Raw genomic sequence first — 17,511 nt, forward strand, 5'->3', positions numbered from 1 at the left:
TTCAGTAAGGCCATTCTACTGCTTATGTTTGTCTATGGAGATTGCATGGCGGTGTGCTTAATTTTATACACCTATCAGCAATGGGTGTGTCTAAAATAGCTGAATCCATTGATCTGAATGAGTGTCCACATACTCTTCTATATAGTGTATATGTATCCACACATATTGGTATATATATGTTGAAATATATAATAGAATATATAATAGAATTGGCTGTATTCAAATGTTTATTCCATATACAGAGTACAAACCATTATGAACCTGTTCTTTCCATGACATAGACTGACCAGGGGAATCCAGGTGAAAGCTATAAATTCCACTTTAATCAGTGTAGATGAAGGGGAGTAGACAGGTTAAAGAAGGATTTGAGAGAATTGAGACATGGATTTTGTGTGTGTTGCTTTCAGAGGCTGAATGGGCATGACAATAGATTGAAGTGCCTCTGAATGAGGTATGGTAGTAGGTGCCAGGTGAACCGGTTGGAGTGTGTCAAGAACTGCAACGCTGCTGTTTTTTTAAACACTTAACAGTTTCCTGTTTGTATTAGCAATGGTCCACCACCCAAAGGACATCCAGCCAGCTTGACAACTGTGGAGAGCATTGGAGTTAACATTGGCCAGTATCCCTGTGGAACGCTTTCAACACCTTGTAGAGTCCATGCCCTGATGAAATTAAGCTGTTCTGAGGGCAGTACAGCCATTTGACTGTTTTCAGCAGTTCCCATAGATTAACCCATTAATCTAATTTTTATGTCTCTGCCTGCAGTTGAGATTATTGAAGTTAGCATATCGTTAGCTTAGCACAATTGCTGGAAGTCTCCCAGTATAGTAGCCAGCAGATCACAACGTTGTATCTGTCTCAATGGCGCTGCCCATGCGCTCACAGCCACCATAGCGAGACAGATACAACACTGTGATCTCTATGCGGCAGAGAATGAGATAGAATGGATAGAATCTTGTTTCTTATGATTATAAGTTAAATTAACGATTTATAAAATATTGAAAATACTATGAAAAGCTTTGTAATACTATAAATGACCAACCACTGAGCTTTGGAGTATTTAGAAGGTGTCTGTAATGGCTGTTGGAACACTGAAATTACAAAAAAGATCACCAAGAAGAAACAAAAACCGAAACAGTTCTGTCTGGTGCAGACACAAAAACAAAAGACTACCCACAAAACACAGGTGGGAAAAGGCTACCTAAGTATGGTTCTCAATCAGAGACAACGATAGACAGCTGCCTCTGATTGAGAACCACACCCGGCCAAACACACAGAAATAGAAAACATAGAACACAAAACATAGAATGCCCACCCCAACTCACGCCCTGACCAAACCTAAATAGAGACATAAAAAGGATCTCTAAGGTCAGGGCGTGACAGTGAAGTGTACTTCGGCTGATGTAAAAAGCGCTTTACAAATACATGTGATTGATTAATTGATTGATCTCGTTCCCTGTTTTTGAGAGGAGCAGGCTGCTGTGGGAGACTTCCAGTAATTGCACTAAATTAACGACATGCTAACTTCAATCATCTCTAAACACGCATGCAAAGACAACCTACATCTCAAAATCTCCCAGTATCCCTTTAAGCCATGTCACTGTCTGGAATAATATCCACCATTCTTTTTGCCATGAGTCATTTATTTGTTATATTAGTTTTAAAACAATCGATGAACAAAAACCTACTCACGAATTACTGCGGTCACTTTTTCAGGATCCAGTCAGTCTTTTTTCTCCCTGTTTATCTTTACCACCTACCACCTAATTGCTCAAGTGAAATAAGATCAATGTTTGTAAGTCGCTCTGGATAAGAGCGTCTGCTAAATGACTTAAATGTATGTAAATGTGTCAAATAATTATCCAAAGTCATAATGACACAGCCAGATATTTACATTTGAGTTAGGTCTGAAGTAAAGATACCTTAATAGAAAAGGACTCAAGTAAAAGTGAAAGTCACCCAGTAAATTACTACTTGAGTAAAAGTCTAAAAGTATCTGGTTTTAAAGGTACTTAAGTACAGTGGTGGAAAAAGTGCTCAATTGTCATACTTGAATAAAAGTAAAAAGTAAATGTTATATATCAAATTCCTTATATTAAGTAAACCAGATGGCACAATTTTCTTGTTTTTTTATTTACAGGTGGGCTCAGACATCATTTACAAATTCAGTATTTTGTGTTTAGTGAGTCTGTCAGATCAGACGTAGTAGGGATGACAACGCGTTATATTGGTAGGTGCATGAATTGGTGTTGATGTCCTGCCTGAGCATACAAAATTTAACGAGTACGTTTGGGTGTCAGGGAAAATGTGATGGAGTAAAAAGTACATATCTTCTTTAGGAATGTAGTAAAGTAAAAATAAAACTTGTCAAAAATAGTACAGTACAGATACATAAAAAAAAAACTTAAGTAGTACTTCAAAGTATTTTTACTTGATCAGGCTGTTGATTGTGAACTGTGGAATATTGTCCCACTCCTCTTCAATGGCTGTGAGAAGTTTCTGGATATGTGCGGGAACTGGCCCACGCTGTTGTAAACGTCAATCCAGAGCATCCCAAACATGCTCAGGTGGATGGATTATCTTGGCAAAGAAGAAATTCTCACTAACAGGGGTGTAAACTAATTTGTGCACAACATTTTTGAGAAATAAGCTTTAAGTAAGTTCAATTGCTTGTCCTTCCAGTGCTGTATGCCTTTGGTAAAGGCTTGGTTATAGTTCTGAAGTATACCATCATAATAGCTTGTCCAGTGCTGTCTCTGTTTCCTGGGTGTTCCTACAGCCTCTCTGTTCTAATGGACTGGATGGACACAGAGTAGTCGCCTTTTCTTTTCACTACCACACTGTGCAATTTAAACCTGCCTGGGGCATGTAGATATTATTGCCCCAGTGATAAGAACCAAAATGAATGGAAATTGTTTTTGAGGGATCATTATAACCATTCTCCTTTGGATGTGTTTTTGTCTTCTTCACATCACCACAGATTCTCTTCACTATTCTTTGTCTTTTTTCATGTTTGAGAAATCTACGCAGGTTTTTCTGTTGTGGGTTTTGCGGGTTGAGGAACCATCGTGTCTGTGTGAGCAAATATGAGTTATTATACTGATAATGAGTAATTGTGCTATCACTTTTATTTAACTTTCTAACCTATATCATCATGCCAGTTTGGTCAACACTCAAAGTTATACAGTATGTTTTTGGAGCAGTCATGAACATGTAATACCTTATTTTTAGGTTGTGTTTTCCCCTCTACTGTGAGTGCATCACTGCATACACATCATCCTCATGTCAGGCGATGGAATGACATTCCCTCCATACTGCTCTATGTGACACCTCTGGCTAGATAGATTAAGAGGCGTCTTTGCTCAAGGCCTGCTTGGGAAAGGGTAAATATCACCCTTGTTCCTGTGGCAGGGAAATCCGCTATTTAAATGGTACGTAATATAATTGACATTTTCCAGTTCATTATGCAGCCCCTGACCTTCAGGATATATGACTGGGATCGTTCTGCAGCGTGTGTACTCACACTTCCCTCTAATGGGAAAAGTTTGACCTTGTCAGAGATGCAGGGAGGTCAGGAATGAAGGAGGCTGAGCTTCACTTCACTCTAGAGAGAGAGGAAGTAAAGAGGACGTAGTGGATGAGAAGATGGCAATAACACCTAGAATACCCTGCCTTGAGAGATGTTACATGGCCAAGACATGCAAACATGTAATTTATTATGGAAATTAAGTAGGTTTGATGGTACCAAAATGTCAGTCAAACACACATTTTGGACATTTGTAGCATTCTTACTACAGTATGGTAAGAAAACAATGTGTAAATAAATACAGTACCAGTCACGCGTTTGGAATCAAGTAGTAACCAAAAAAGCGTTAAACAAATCAAAATATATTTGACATTTTAGATTCTTCAAACCCTTTGCCTTGATGACAGCTTTGTACACTCTTAGCATTATCTCAACCAGCTTCATGAGGTAGTCACCTGGAATGCATTTCAATTAACAGGTGTGCCTTAATTTGTAGAATTTCTTTCCTTAATGCTTTTGAGCCAATCAGTTGTGTTGTGAAAAGGTAGGGGTGGTATACAGAAGATAGCCCTATTTGGTAATGACCAGGTCCATATTATGGCAAGAAAAGCTCAAATAGGCAAAGAGAAATGACAGTTTCAAGAACTTTGAACGTTTCTCAAGTGCAGTCACAAAAACCATCAAGCACGATGATGAAACTGGCTCTCATGAGGACCACCACAGGAAAGGAAGACCCAGAGTTACCTCTGCTGCAGAGGATAAGTTCATAAGAGTTACCAGTCTCAGAAATTGCAGCCCAATTAAATTCTTCACAGAGTTCAAGTAACAGACACGTCTCAACATCAACTGTTCAGAGGAGACTGCGTGAATCCGGCCTTCATGGTCGAAACAACTACTGAAGGACACCAATAAGAAGACACTTGCTTGGACCAAGAAACACAAGAAATGGAAATTAAAACCGGTGGAAATCTGTCCTTTCGTCTGATGAATCCAAATGTAAAATGTTTGGTTCCAACCGTCATGTCTTTGTGAGATGCAGAGTAGGTGAACGGATGATCTCCGCATGTGTGGTTTCCACCGTGAAGCATTGAGGAGGGGTGTGATGGTGTGGGGGTGCTTTGCTGGTGACACTGTCAGTGATTTATTTAGAATTCAAGGCACACTTAACCAGCGTGGCTACTACTGCATTCTGCAGCGATACGCCATCCCATCTGTTTTGCGCTTAGTGGGACTATCATTTGTTTTTCACAGAACAATGACCCAACACACCTCCAGGCTGTGTAAGGGCTATTTGACCAATAATGAGAGTGACGGAGTGCTGCATCAGATGACCTGGCCACCACAATCACCCGACCTCAACCCAATTGAGATGGTTTCGGATGAGTTGGACCTCAAAAGGAAGGAAAAGCTAAGTGCTCAGCATATGTGGGAACTCCTTCACGACCGTTGGAAGAGCATTCCAGGTGAAGCTGGTTGAGAGAATGCCAAGAGTGTGCAAAGCAGTCATCAAGGAAAGGGTGGCTACTTTGAAGAATATAAAATATGAAACACTTTTTTGGTTACTACATGATTCCATATGTGTTATTTCATAGTTTTGATGTCTTCACTGTTATTCTACAATTTAGAAAATAGTAATAATAAACAAAAACCCTTGAATTAGCAGGTGTGTCCAAACTTTTGACTGGTACTGTACACTCTACACAGTGTTGTAAAGTACTGAATTAAAAAATACTTTAAAGTACTACTTAAGTCGTTTTTGTGGTATCTGTACTTTATTTTACTATTCATATTTTTGACAACTTTTACTTTTACTTTACTACATTTCGAAAGAAATGAATGTAATTTTTACTCCATACATTTTCCCTGACACCCAAAAGTACTAGTTACATTTTGAATGCTTAGCAGTACAGAAACATTGTCCAATTCACACACAAGAACATCCCTGGTCACCCCTACTGCTTCGGAAGAAACATAAATGCTTCTTTTGTAAATGATGTCTGAGTGTTGGAGTGTGCCCCTGTCTATCCGTAAAATAATTCAACAAGAAACTTGTGCCGTCTGGTTTGCTTAATATAAGGAATCTGAAATGATTTATACTTTTACTTTGACTTTTGATACTTAAGTATATTTAAAACCAAATACTTTTAGACTTTTACTCAAGTAGTATTTTATTGGGTGACTTTCACTTTTACTTGAGTCATTTTCTATTAAGGTATCTTTACTTTTACTCAAGTGTTACAATTGGGTACTTTTTCTACCACTGCTGCTGTACATCTGAATAAGATTTTATTTTGAAGTGATTGTAATTTTCTGGTGTGAAGTGTCTAGCATGTTAGACCTTGATCTTGGTTGGTGTCTGTGTTTGTCTGTTTGTGTGGTTGTGTACAGAACTAGGAAGATTATGCCTATTGGACCAGTAGTATCTTTGCTCATTCAACTTCAAATTCAACTGAACAAAATCTTTAACTGAGTTTTCCTGTTGCGTTTGGTTGCATTGTGAAATACTAAGACTCTCACTTATGGATTCAGTGTTAAATCCATCTCTCTCCGTCACCAAACTTAATGAAAGAATAATCATAATGGAGTCTTTAATGGATTAGGGCATTTTGAATGTGACTTGTAATCTCTCCCATTTGTATGAAACACAATGATGTCCACTGGCCGCTCTGTAGAGATAATCGTATTACTTGGTCGTCTTTTTGTTTTTAGCTCTCTGACTTTTATTCTTTATTAAAAAATTCTGCTGCATTAAACATGCTAATTTGTAACTGTGCGTAATTGAGGTCCTGCTTTTAAAAACCTCTCCCCATTTGTCAGAAGATTAGGAATTTCATCCTGTGGATTACATTTTGGTAGAGTTCAGTTCCATGAAATGGACTTGGTTCCAATTATTTATAAGGCTGAATCAAGCTTATTAACGTAAAAAGAGCATTTGTCATAGCCAAAAGCCTTGTCATACTAAATGTGACGGTGTGCCATTTAGACTTCATTTCCCCTTTGGTTTAAATAATTGAGTTCCGTTCTGGTTTAGGCTCCCTGATAACAGGTGGATGTTGGTGATTTGCAGGTTGGCATTCTCAAACTGATCAGTTCAGAAGGATCACGTCAACACTGTAGCATGTGATCTTTGTCACAAACATCTATACTTGTGTGTGACTAACTAGATTAGAAGAGAGCTAGTACAGAATGGAGTGGACAGTGTCCTATGGATGTTTGAACTGGTTTAAAACAGGTATTACACAAAAGTCATTGATCATTGGATATTTTTATTTCATGGGACTTAGATGCTAGGAAATGGGCGATGAACGTGACTGGGGGATGATAGCTCATTTTCAAAAGGAAAATAATACGATGAAAAACGACATATCTGGTGAGGACGTCAAAAGCGTCTAGCTGGGTGTGTTGTTCAGGCTGTCTGTCTGGTTCACGCTGCGGCTTAACAAATGTTCATATGGATCAGGGAGTCTCTCTATTCAAATATTGATCAACTTTTGATTTTGTGTCAAAACATATTTAAATTTTAACACCACCGCCCTGTCTCCTGTGGAGGGATGCTTCTCTTCCTGGTTGTCACTAGAGGCGGGTAGCGTGCAATTTTGCCGATACCAGGCTGCTTTCATATCCTTGGTGACACAAGTGCCAGTGTGATACAAAGAGGCTCTTTTTTAATTGTTTGGACAGATCACTCAGGGGAGAAGTCTTTGATTATGTGTTTTGGCAGAATAGGCACAGGCTTGCTGAGTGACTGTCGTGTCTGCATGTCGGCCTGCTCCTCTGCCACTCTGCTATCATTGATTGTGATTGGTTGATTGTTTCAGTCCTCCTCACCATGGCTAAAGGGAAGCCATAGCCTGAACCCCTGACACACTGGTGTTAATGGGCCTTCTCTTAAAATCGGTTACATTAGGGAAATGAAAATGTCATGTTCTAAGAATGAACCAACTGGATTTACTTAGCCTATACTCAATTATCAGTGGGCCTAATTATCAATCTAATTTTGGATGAAATGGCTGACTGAGAAGACTGAGTACTGTATATGAGAAAAGGTATGAGAGCGTACCTAAAGATGAAGGCCTGTGAGTAACATGTGGTGTTAATGTCAACACCTGTTGATGCACTATAATCCCTCCTGTCTGTCTGTCTAACAGGAGAGAGCGGAGAGGTCCATGTCATTAGTATTCTAACAGCTGAGCCTGTGTCTTGGCTCTTTGCTCTCTTGTCTCAGCAGCACTGGGGAATGATTAGGTTGACGGGCAATAGGCGACGACACAAGAAAGCAACAACCCGTCCTCCTCTCTCCTCCCCCACCACTCCCCTCCTTCCCTTCAACGCATCAGCCTCAAATTACCCACTTGGCTCTGAATATTATCAGACCAGTCGTCTCTGTTGTAATTACAGTATCTGTGTCGCCTAGCCTCCATTAGCCTAACAAAAGGGCCTCAGAATCAGGCCACTTTCGGCAAATAACGGGAGCACACTTGACTTTTATGGAGAGATCGTCGCTCACATCTGACGCCATTACCGAACAAAAAGCCTTGAATGCCTGGCTGTGGCTGGTGAAGTCTTCGGTGCTACCGTGAGAGAGGCAGACAGTGGGATTTAAACTCTTCTCTGGATGCACTGCAGTGTACACAGAGAGCCATCGGTATTGTACAGTAGGCCTCATACAGTGACAGCGTTTTCTCTCCGTGCTCTTTCATTCCTTTGACAGCAACACAAAAACAAATACCATCAAACTGTATCCTGGGCTAGCCGAGCTTGTGTTTCAATCACACTGCGTTAGACGCTGCGTTAGACACTGCGTTAGATGAGTTACTTTCTCTCAGGCTACGGGGGACGCATTTTGTATTCTGAAGCGTGGCGTGTGTTTGATCTCAGCCATATCCCTAAGACATCATTGTGTAACACCATGAAAGGAGAGGGATACAGAGCGTATGAAATACCAAGGAAGTTATTCATAAATATTAGATGAGATCAAAACAGCCGCTTGCTCTCCTGCGGCAACTTCCTGGGTCAAGCCATGGAGATCCCTTTGATTTGTCCCACATGGGCTGAGTGGCGGACGAGACGGCAGGCCTGAAAGGAAAGTGCTCTGAACTAAGATGGAAGCTCTGAAAAACACTAATCCAAATCTCAAGCAATCAAATTGTGTTCCTAATAATAAAATGGTAATAAAGCCAAAATGTTTCTATTTTGTTTCATTTTCTGATCATTTGTATTATTATTTATTATTCTTTTGTTTTGATTGTGTCCCGAGCATAAGCCCAACCCGAGGAGATTCATTTGCATGCGTTCTCTCAAACCTTCCTCTCCCTCCACCACAGCTGATGACACAAATTGGTGAAATATCACTTTGATCTTGCCTCCTGAACAACAAACAAAGCACAAACCTAATTAGCTTCATTCACAATCGTTCCAAAATGCCCTGGTTTGTTATGAAAGTGCTCTATGACTTGGAGGAGTTAAAAACAGGAGTTGAAACCAGTCCCACGCCCTTGTATGGATTCTCTCTCTACAGCTAGGACCTTGACATGGTGTGGGCACTGTTGGCAGACGTGCCCTTAAACTGTTGTGTTGCTGTACGACCTTTGAACTCTAGGCACCGTGTAGGCATGATCGCTCCAAGAGGAAAATCTAAATGAAAGACAAGTACCTATATTCAGTGTTTTTAAATCATGTCAGTAAACCTTGCCTGTGAGGTATTTCACTTTGAAGTATACAGTGCCTTCATAAAGTATTCATACCCCTTGACTTATTCCACATTTTGTTGTGTTACAGCCTGAATTCAAAATGGATAAAATTGATTTTCTTCTCTCACCCATCTACACACAATATCCCATAATGACATAGTGACACAAAATCTCAATACATTTCAAATTCAGGATGTAACACGACAAAATGTTGAAAAATTCAAGGGGTGTAAATAGTTTCTGAAGTCCCTGTAAGTGAGTATGGTATAGTACTGTATGGACTAAGCTGCAAACTCTCCCCATTACGTTTTGACATCATCAAAAGCAGTAGAGGTTCTTCCCAGGCAGTTAAAAGTGGGCTCAGCTCGGTGGGGATCTTGTAAAGGCAGTCTTTGGATGTGTGCCTCTTGGGGGACACTTCACACAGTGCTCTGCACAGGAGTCTCTGTGAAGAGAGGACAAGTGACAGCCATCAAGGAGGGAGGCTGTGGGCTCTGCCACCTCGCCGCATGGACAGGAACTCTGTTTCCCCTCTCACCATCTTTCTCTCTCTCTGTTTCTCTCCCCCTCCGCTCTTCATGTGGAGAACAATTATTGTCTGTATCATTTGTATCGTGTTTGTATCGTACACATACACTGAACGTACTGAAACGTGGTCTTAGCATGCAGTATGGCACACATAGTCGCTTGTGGTCTCCAGGTCTAGTTAGCTTTTACTCACTTTATGCATTTTTTTATCAAATTAAATGTAATGTATTGTTTATTGCATTCCACCTGCCTGGGGACTAAAGCTCCCTGTTTGTGTATGCAGACACAAACACACACATACACACACTCAGGTCCTCACTGCCTCCCTGCCTGTTCTTGCAGACGGATCAATGCAAATGCTGTTATTTACCCAACCCTGAAATTAAAAGACTATGGATCAATCTGACTTTCTTCCTCAAGCCAAGGTGTGCTCACAATGGCAAGCTGGCTTTTTTACATGTGCTGAAAGACCCATAGAAACGGCTGCCATTTTATTCCTATCTATTGCACATAGAGACACACGCAAACACCTCATACCCCTCTGTCTCCCTCTTACACATTCAAACAAACGCGTGCACGCACACAAACACACACACACTCACATACTGGCGCTGTGGAAGAGGGCTGCATCCTGAGCTGTTTTTCGGGCTGACCCAATTTCTGTGCTTGGCCAGGCAGGCAGGCTTGTGCTGCTGCTGTGCTGTGTTCTCTGCTGAGGAAGATCCCGGCAGATTCCCCCTGAACAGCCCCCAGCCTCCTGACAGACTAGAATAGTGGCATGTTATCCCCCCATGGATTCAAGGCCTATGCCTGTTTGTTTCTGTGTGTGTGTGTGTGTGTGTGTGTGTGTGTGTGTGTGTGTGTGTGTGTGTGTGTGTGTGTGTGTGTGTGTGTGTGTGTGTGTGTGTGTGTGTGTGTGTGTGTGTGTGTGTGTGTGTGTGTGTGTGTGTGTGTGTGTGTGTGTGTGTTTGTGTGTGTGTGTGTTCTCTGTCTGTCTGTCACGCACGCACGCACACACACACACGCACGCACGCGCGCGAGCGTACACACAGACATTGAGAAATACATTAAAACCCAGATCTGTATTAATTTGGTCCCTCCCCTTCACTGTGTTTGTGTGAAATTATTGTTTCAATCTTGCTGCATCAGGAGGCCCTGAAAGTTATAAATTAAACATAAATGCAAATGCGCTGAGCCATTGTTCCTCTTCCCATTCAAACAGATCAGTGTGTCTGCGGATTAATGCGAGAACAGTGCGCTTGATAATGAGCAGAGTGGAATATTTTAGTTGTAAAGCTACCATGACACACCCAAAGCAACACTTTCATATACAAGAGCAATGTGTCATATAACCACATATTTCACCATTAACTATAATATTCTTAATGATCTGTAACACCCTCAAGATAATGCTGTTACAATGTCCTTGCAAATCTTCACACACACACACACACACACACACACACACACACACACACACACACACACACACACACACACACACACACACACACACACACACACACACACACCCACACACACACACACACACACACACACACACACACACACACACACACACACACACACACACACACACACACACACACACACACACACACACAGAAACTACACACCAACGTAAAGGTGAACTCTACCCAGGGTGTCCTAGAGTCACCTGATCAAGCTGTTCCTTCTCTGCCATCTGCTCTTGATGCTGTGATGTCTGGGCAGGCAGGCAGTTCTAAACGCTAGATAGTGTCAGGACTGTGTACTTTACTATCATGATCTAATCTCTGTTACTCTTTACCATATGGACCCATCAAGACTAATGGGGAAGAGACTCTATTGATGTATTTTGCTTTCACTTTTCTGCTTTCCAACGAGTGTTTTAAACCGGGCCGCTGGAGCCATGAATGCTGATTGGCTGAAAGCAATGGTATATCAGACCGCATACCACCGCTACTTGCTTACTGTTTTAATTACGTTGGTAACTAGTTTATAATAGCGATAAGGCAATTCGGGAGTTTGTGGTAAATGGCCAACATACCACAGCTAAGGGTTGTAACCAGGCACTGCGTTATGCATAAGAACAGCCCTTAGCCGTGGTATATTGACCATATACCAAACTCCCTCATGCCTTATTTCTTAACTATAACATCAGGTTCACTTCAATGTTCTTTTTCATGTCTGGTCTACTTGTGCATACACACTGTCTCCACCAGGGGTCTTTCTAGGTCCCTACTGTCGATGGGAGCTGCAGATGACAGTGAGCGAGAGGAGTCTCATTCACTCAGAGCAGTCAGGTCCAAATGTCACATCCAAAAGCTTGCTATGACATGGGATATAATGTACGTTTACGAGAAACGTGTTCCTCGATTGGGTGCCGTCATCATCATCATCAGCATCATCTTCACCATTTTCACTGTCATCCTCATCAGCATCAATCTTCGCCATTATTGCTATCATCATCATCCTACTTCTGTAATGAACCGTCTCCATATCAATTTAATACAGCGTTTCCGCTGTTAGTAATCTCCGTCAAGTGAGCTGCTCTCCCTCTACCTATGCAAACCCAAAAGGACTCTCGCATCCAATGTTTTTACTATATTTGGCCAAATGTTACATTAATTACATAGGCCCCGTCATTATTGTAGGGAACTACCAGGGAGTAATTTATGCAATTATATTGTAGCACAAATGGTAAATGAAGTCTGTTACGTAGTACTTACTATGGTGAATTCTGTTTTCCAATAAAATACAAAAAGAGGCTTACATCAGATAATCCACTGGTAGTTACTCTGTTCTGAATCCCCGTGCTCTGTCCGGTGTGACCCTTTATGCGTGAAATCGTTAGATCAATGTATACATTTCACCCAAAACGAAACAAGCTGAGAGAACAGACAAAGGGAAAATAAAGGGACATAATAAGCAAGGGCAGTGACGTCACTCGCGTTTAAATTCTGGAGCCTATTCAACATCAAGAGGATACAAGGCAATGTGCTCATAACGGCTGAAGAGGATTCAAATGTGTGTGGTTACATTTCACATCTCGACTAGGGCAGTTACAGCGTGTGATTACGTACTTATTCTGATGGCAACATTATTGCGCTCAGCAGCGTCTGTGGTTGCGTGTCTGTCTTTCAGAGCTGCAGAAACTGGATTGAGCCGAGGGAGTGCAGAGCGGAGTAGAGCAGGCAACACTCAAACCCAGATCTGGAATTTTGGCATGAATTTAAAATGGAGCTGCCCATCTTTAGAGGACACAAGCCACTCTGAGAGGTAGCCCTGGCCTACGTTCCAACATAATATTGGTATAAAATTAAACGTGGTATATTATGTTGGCTATTCCTCTTTTCAATATAAATATTTCCTCTCGATACCATGCTATAATTCAACATTTGTCTATTGCAAAATAATAGTGACTTTCCTTCGATGGATAACATAGGAAACTCCAGTCCGGGTTTTTCTTGTGATGCGCGTTGGACCCTGGAGGGGGATAATAGCTGGTGGAGCCTACTCTCTCTCATGCCATGCTGGGCCAGAAGGGCTCCGGGAGACATGCACTTACCCATATCCGGGTTGGAGGAAAAAAGTTTCATTTAAACCTGGACAACAAACTTTCAGCATGATGCCTCACTGACAGCGCCACAGCCGCGGCTGTCAGCGACTCATTTCACCGCGGATTATTACGAGCATTACAGCGCTAGAACAGAGCTTCGTTTTTCAATTGAAGATTTTTTTACCTGCTTGACTTTTTCCTCAGTCTGTTTTTTTTTGTGTGTGAGAGTGTTCTTCTCGTGGGTCTGTGTCCCTGTCTGAAATGTTTAAGTGACAATGGCTGCGCAAGTGGCATCAGCACCGACGACAACTAACAATAAGAAAAATAAATTGTCTGGCAGTTTGGGTCAAGAGATACATTCGGGGAAATCGGGAGGAGGAACTATATCGAGATCTGGAGCAATGCTTGGAGCTGGAGATGGGACTAACACAATGAATAATGTAGACCATCACCACCAAAACGAGCTCAACATGGTCAATTCAACTTCTCCGAATAACAATTCTGACACACGGGAGAAGGAGAGTGGAAATAACATAACATCGTCAAATTCGACGACCTCTCTGGAGGGAATGGAGACGGGTTTGATAGCAAACCACAAACAGAACAATGTGAGTGGAGATCCCCCTCAGCACCTCACGCCGCCGCAACAGCAGTCACAATTTAACCCGTTTCCTCAGCATCAGCAGCGCCAGATACAAAGTAACAACATCAACAACAGCCAAGCGACAATGGGAGAGAGTGAGAATCAGCACCACGGAGGGAAGAGAGGTGTTTTGGCTAGCCAGACAGAGCAGCAGATGCTGAGTAAAGGTGAAGGGGATCATACCTGTAAACCAGGGGAGCGAATGGGTGCCAGGTATGAACATGCCAACTTGGGACCAACGACCGATATCAGCAGCCAGCCCCAGAGCGCAGGAGGGAACAGCGCTATTTCAGAGTTTAATAACTACTATGGCACTTCCAGAGTAGGGGCCTGCTATGATCAACATGGCGGACAAAACACTGGAATGGGGATGATGCACTCCTCGGGACCCAACAACATGGACCCATTGCACAACTCCCACGAAGGATACCACAACAGCCAGTACAACCACTACCCTGGCTACCGGCAGGGCTACGGTGGAGCGGGCTACGGTATGATGGCCCCGTCCAGACAGGGCAGTAACATGCTGATTGGCCCTGGCAGCAACACTCCAGCTAGCCATGTCAAGGCTGCTATGGGAGCTGCTTCCTCCGGTTCTGGTGGAAGTGTTGGGGGCTTTCAGAGATTCCCAGGACATACTCAGCATCCCTCGGGAGCCACCCCAACTCTAAACCAACTGCTGACGTCTCCAAGTCCAATGATGCGAGGTTATGGCAGTGGCTATCATCAAGACTATAACAGTCCCTCTGCACAACAACAAGCTGCCATCGGCTTAGGCAAAGACATGACTTCTCAGTATGGCTCCACAACCCATGGCTGGCCAGGGCAACAGAGAAATCACCCGTCCATGAGTCCTGGAAACGGAGGGCAAGGTATCAGCAGACCACAGGTGAGTACTAGTTTTACAAACTCAGCTGTAGCTCATTAACTTGAGAGGCACTCTGTGTCAAACCTGGCATGAGCTGTCTGGCAGAGTTGTTGAAATGCACTAGGCCTAGGTTACATGTATTATTGCACTGTAATAACTTGTCTCTCCCGACTTCAAATAAATATGCTGTGTGCTGGTGAATATTGCACTTCTAATATTCATCTACAGGTAAAGTAATTGTAGAAGAGAATACTGTCTGGTTTCAGATCTGCTCAAGGTCACTCTTGCGAGAAAAACAATAGCCTGTCAGTCACGTATGTATGCAATACATTGACATTCATAACATCTATTTTACACAATTAATTTATTAGTCCATGAAGCGTAAATATAGGCTTGGGAACTAAATATCATTTTGCGCGTAAAGGCGCGTAAAACGGAGTAAAATGATCATTATTAATATTTATTTGGTTAAAATCGATGCAATGCATTTGCTTACACTATGTGTTTATTCTTTACCACAGCCTTTTGAATTGAAGAGCTTTATTTGTGTAAGATATTATTTTTTAAATGAAAAACAATTAATGGCGTTGGAGATTCGCTCTCTTGCTGACGTGGTTGGAGACACGTTGCAAAACGCCCTCTGGAAGGACGCGCTGTATAGGCTCTCGTCGAATTATAGACTTTATTAATTCATATTGGTTTGCATTACAATAATGTCATATTGCTATCTTCAAAATGCCTTTTAATTATTAATCGATGTTTGCACAAATAGAATAGCTGCTATGACTATCAAAGGCGAGACGTGTCTGTGTACCACGCTGTCCGCCTTGCGCTATTGGTCTCCATCGCAAGGTTTGGAATTTGAATTGGAGGTAAAGTGGCTGTAATACTCTCCAGACGGCTGCCTCTGAGTTGACATCAAATCTGCCATCTGATTGGCGCTCCATCTCCCAACTGTGTGTTGAGCGCTGCTAATGTAAATCGAGCTGAACCCTCTGTTCAGGTGCGCGACCCGGGGCATGGTGAGAGCGGGATGGACCATTCACAACTATGCCTACAGATAGAACGTCGTCTTCTAATGGGGCTGGGCGATATATCGAATGAATTCGATTAACTCGATTTTATGTTTTAGCGCGATGTTCCAAATTAGGTTTTTATTTTTGTTTGTTCTTATGAGCATTCTGTCTTTTTGGTCTCCTTCTGTGCTGTGTGCACTGTGCACCTTCCCATTTGCACACAGACACCAAGCCCCCTGCCACTTACAATAAAGATGGAGAGATAACTTCTTAGTTTCTGACAACAAGCAGTTTAAACTCCCCATCTCCATTTTAGGTTTGGTCTGACAGAATGGGTCAAATGGACACCGAAACACAGAGACATTATTGTACCGTAATAGAGGAGAACTTAACCTTTCTAATGATACCCTTTTATGTCTCAACTCCCAAAATGTAGAACAGAGCAGAACCTACGAAAACTAGAGTACTGTATGAATGAACATGTTGTGGAAAAGGAATGCTCAGTTTCTGTTGTGTGCTGCATTGCTGTACCACATACCACTAGCAGCATTTTAGCCACACAGGTTATAACGAGGTTATATACAGGGGGTATTGGTACCGAGTCAATGTGTGGAGGTACAGGTTAGTCGAGGTAATTGGGATAATATTACATGTAGGTCGAGGTAAAGTGACTATAGATAAGAAACAGCGAGGCGCACAGCAGTGTAAAAACAAATAAAAAGGGGGGAGTAATTATTCTCTCTGCCGTCAAGAGGGGAGCGCAAAACAATATTCACAGACTGTTTTGTGCTAACTGAGTTAGTCTGTGTTTTATACATGTGCAATCAGTATAAAAATATGCATTTATATAAGGAATTGGCAACTCGTTCTCATGCTGAGAAATAAGCATCATCCTATCCAGGAAGGCCACTTGATTTCAATATCTAAACAAAGTGAACAAGTTATGTTGCTCAAACAGTTGGAGACAGACAGAAGGGTGTGTTCATAACAGTTCAACTGTTCTACCTTGTTAGCAAGCAAATAGATCCACGATGGCTGGACTTGAAATATAAATATCAGCTGGCTATTCACTAGCACGTGAGCTTGTGCTTGAGAGATTGTTTGAGACCTGTATTAAATTTCTATAATGCCTGCTACAACAAGTTGGCCATTATTAGTGGATGTGCATTGTGTTAACTTTGTAACAAAAAGGGCATTTTCATAGACAGACTTGAAAGCCAGATTAGTGATTATTGCAAAAAAAGTAGGTTAAACAAAATGATGAAATTATGCCTCCCGAGTGGCTCCAGCGGTCTAAGGCACTGCATCGTAGTGCTTGAGGCGTCACTGCAGACCAGGGTTCGATCCCAGGCTGTGTCACAACCGGCCATAACCCGGGAGTCCCATAGGGCCCAGTGTCATCCAGGTTAGTGTAGGGGAGGGTTTGGCCGGGGGTGCTTTACTTGGCTCATCGCGCTCTAGCGACTCCTAGTGGCGGGCCGACCGCCTGCAGGCTGACTTCTGGTCGTCGGTTGAACAGTGTTTCCTCTGACTCATTGGGGCTTCAGCGTTAAGCGGGCGGGTGTTAAGAAGAGCGGTTTGGTGGGTCATGTTTCGCATGACTCGAACTTCGCCTCTCCTGAGCCCGTTTGGGAGTTGCAGCGATGAGACAAGATCGTAATTGGATATCACAAAGTTG

General features: G+C 42.2%; 1 protein-coding gene across 3 annotated transcripts in view; it reads left to right on the plus strand.

The window, feature by feature from the left end:
* The first annotated feature begins 13,220 nt into the window (after positions 1-13,220).
* The window catches only part of LOC118368440 (AT-rich interactive domain-containing protein 1B-like), a 236,493-nt gene continuing 232,202 nt past the window's right edge, over positions 13,221-17,511 (plus strand). For 2 of the 3 annotated variants that reach the window (XM_035752544.2, XM_035752543.2), the window contains exon 1: positions 13,222-14,838. In XM_035752544.2, the coding sequence (XP_035608437.2) occupies positions 13,582-14,838 (1,257 nt within the window). In that variant the 5' untranslated portion in view covers positions 13,222-13,581. Of the gene's footprint in view, positions 14,839-17,511 lie in introns of all 3 variants that reach the window. The other variant, XM_035752541.2, reaches the window with a different exon arrangement.

Source organism: Oncorhynchus keta, chromosome 35, assembly GCF_023373465.1.
Source record: "Oncorhynchus keta strain PuntledgeMale-10-30-2019 chromosome 35, Oket_V2, whole genome shotgun sequence".
NCBI classification, from domain to species: Eukaryota; Metazoa; Chordata; class Actinopteri; order Salmoniformes; family Salmonidae; genus Oncorhynchus; species Oncorhynchus keta.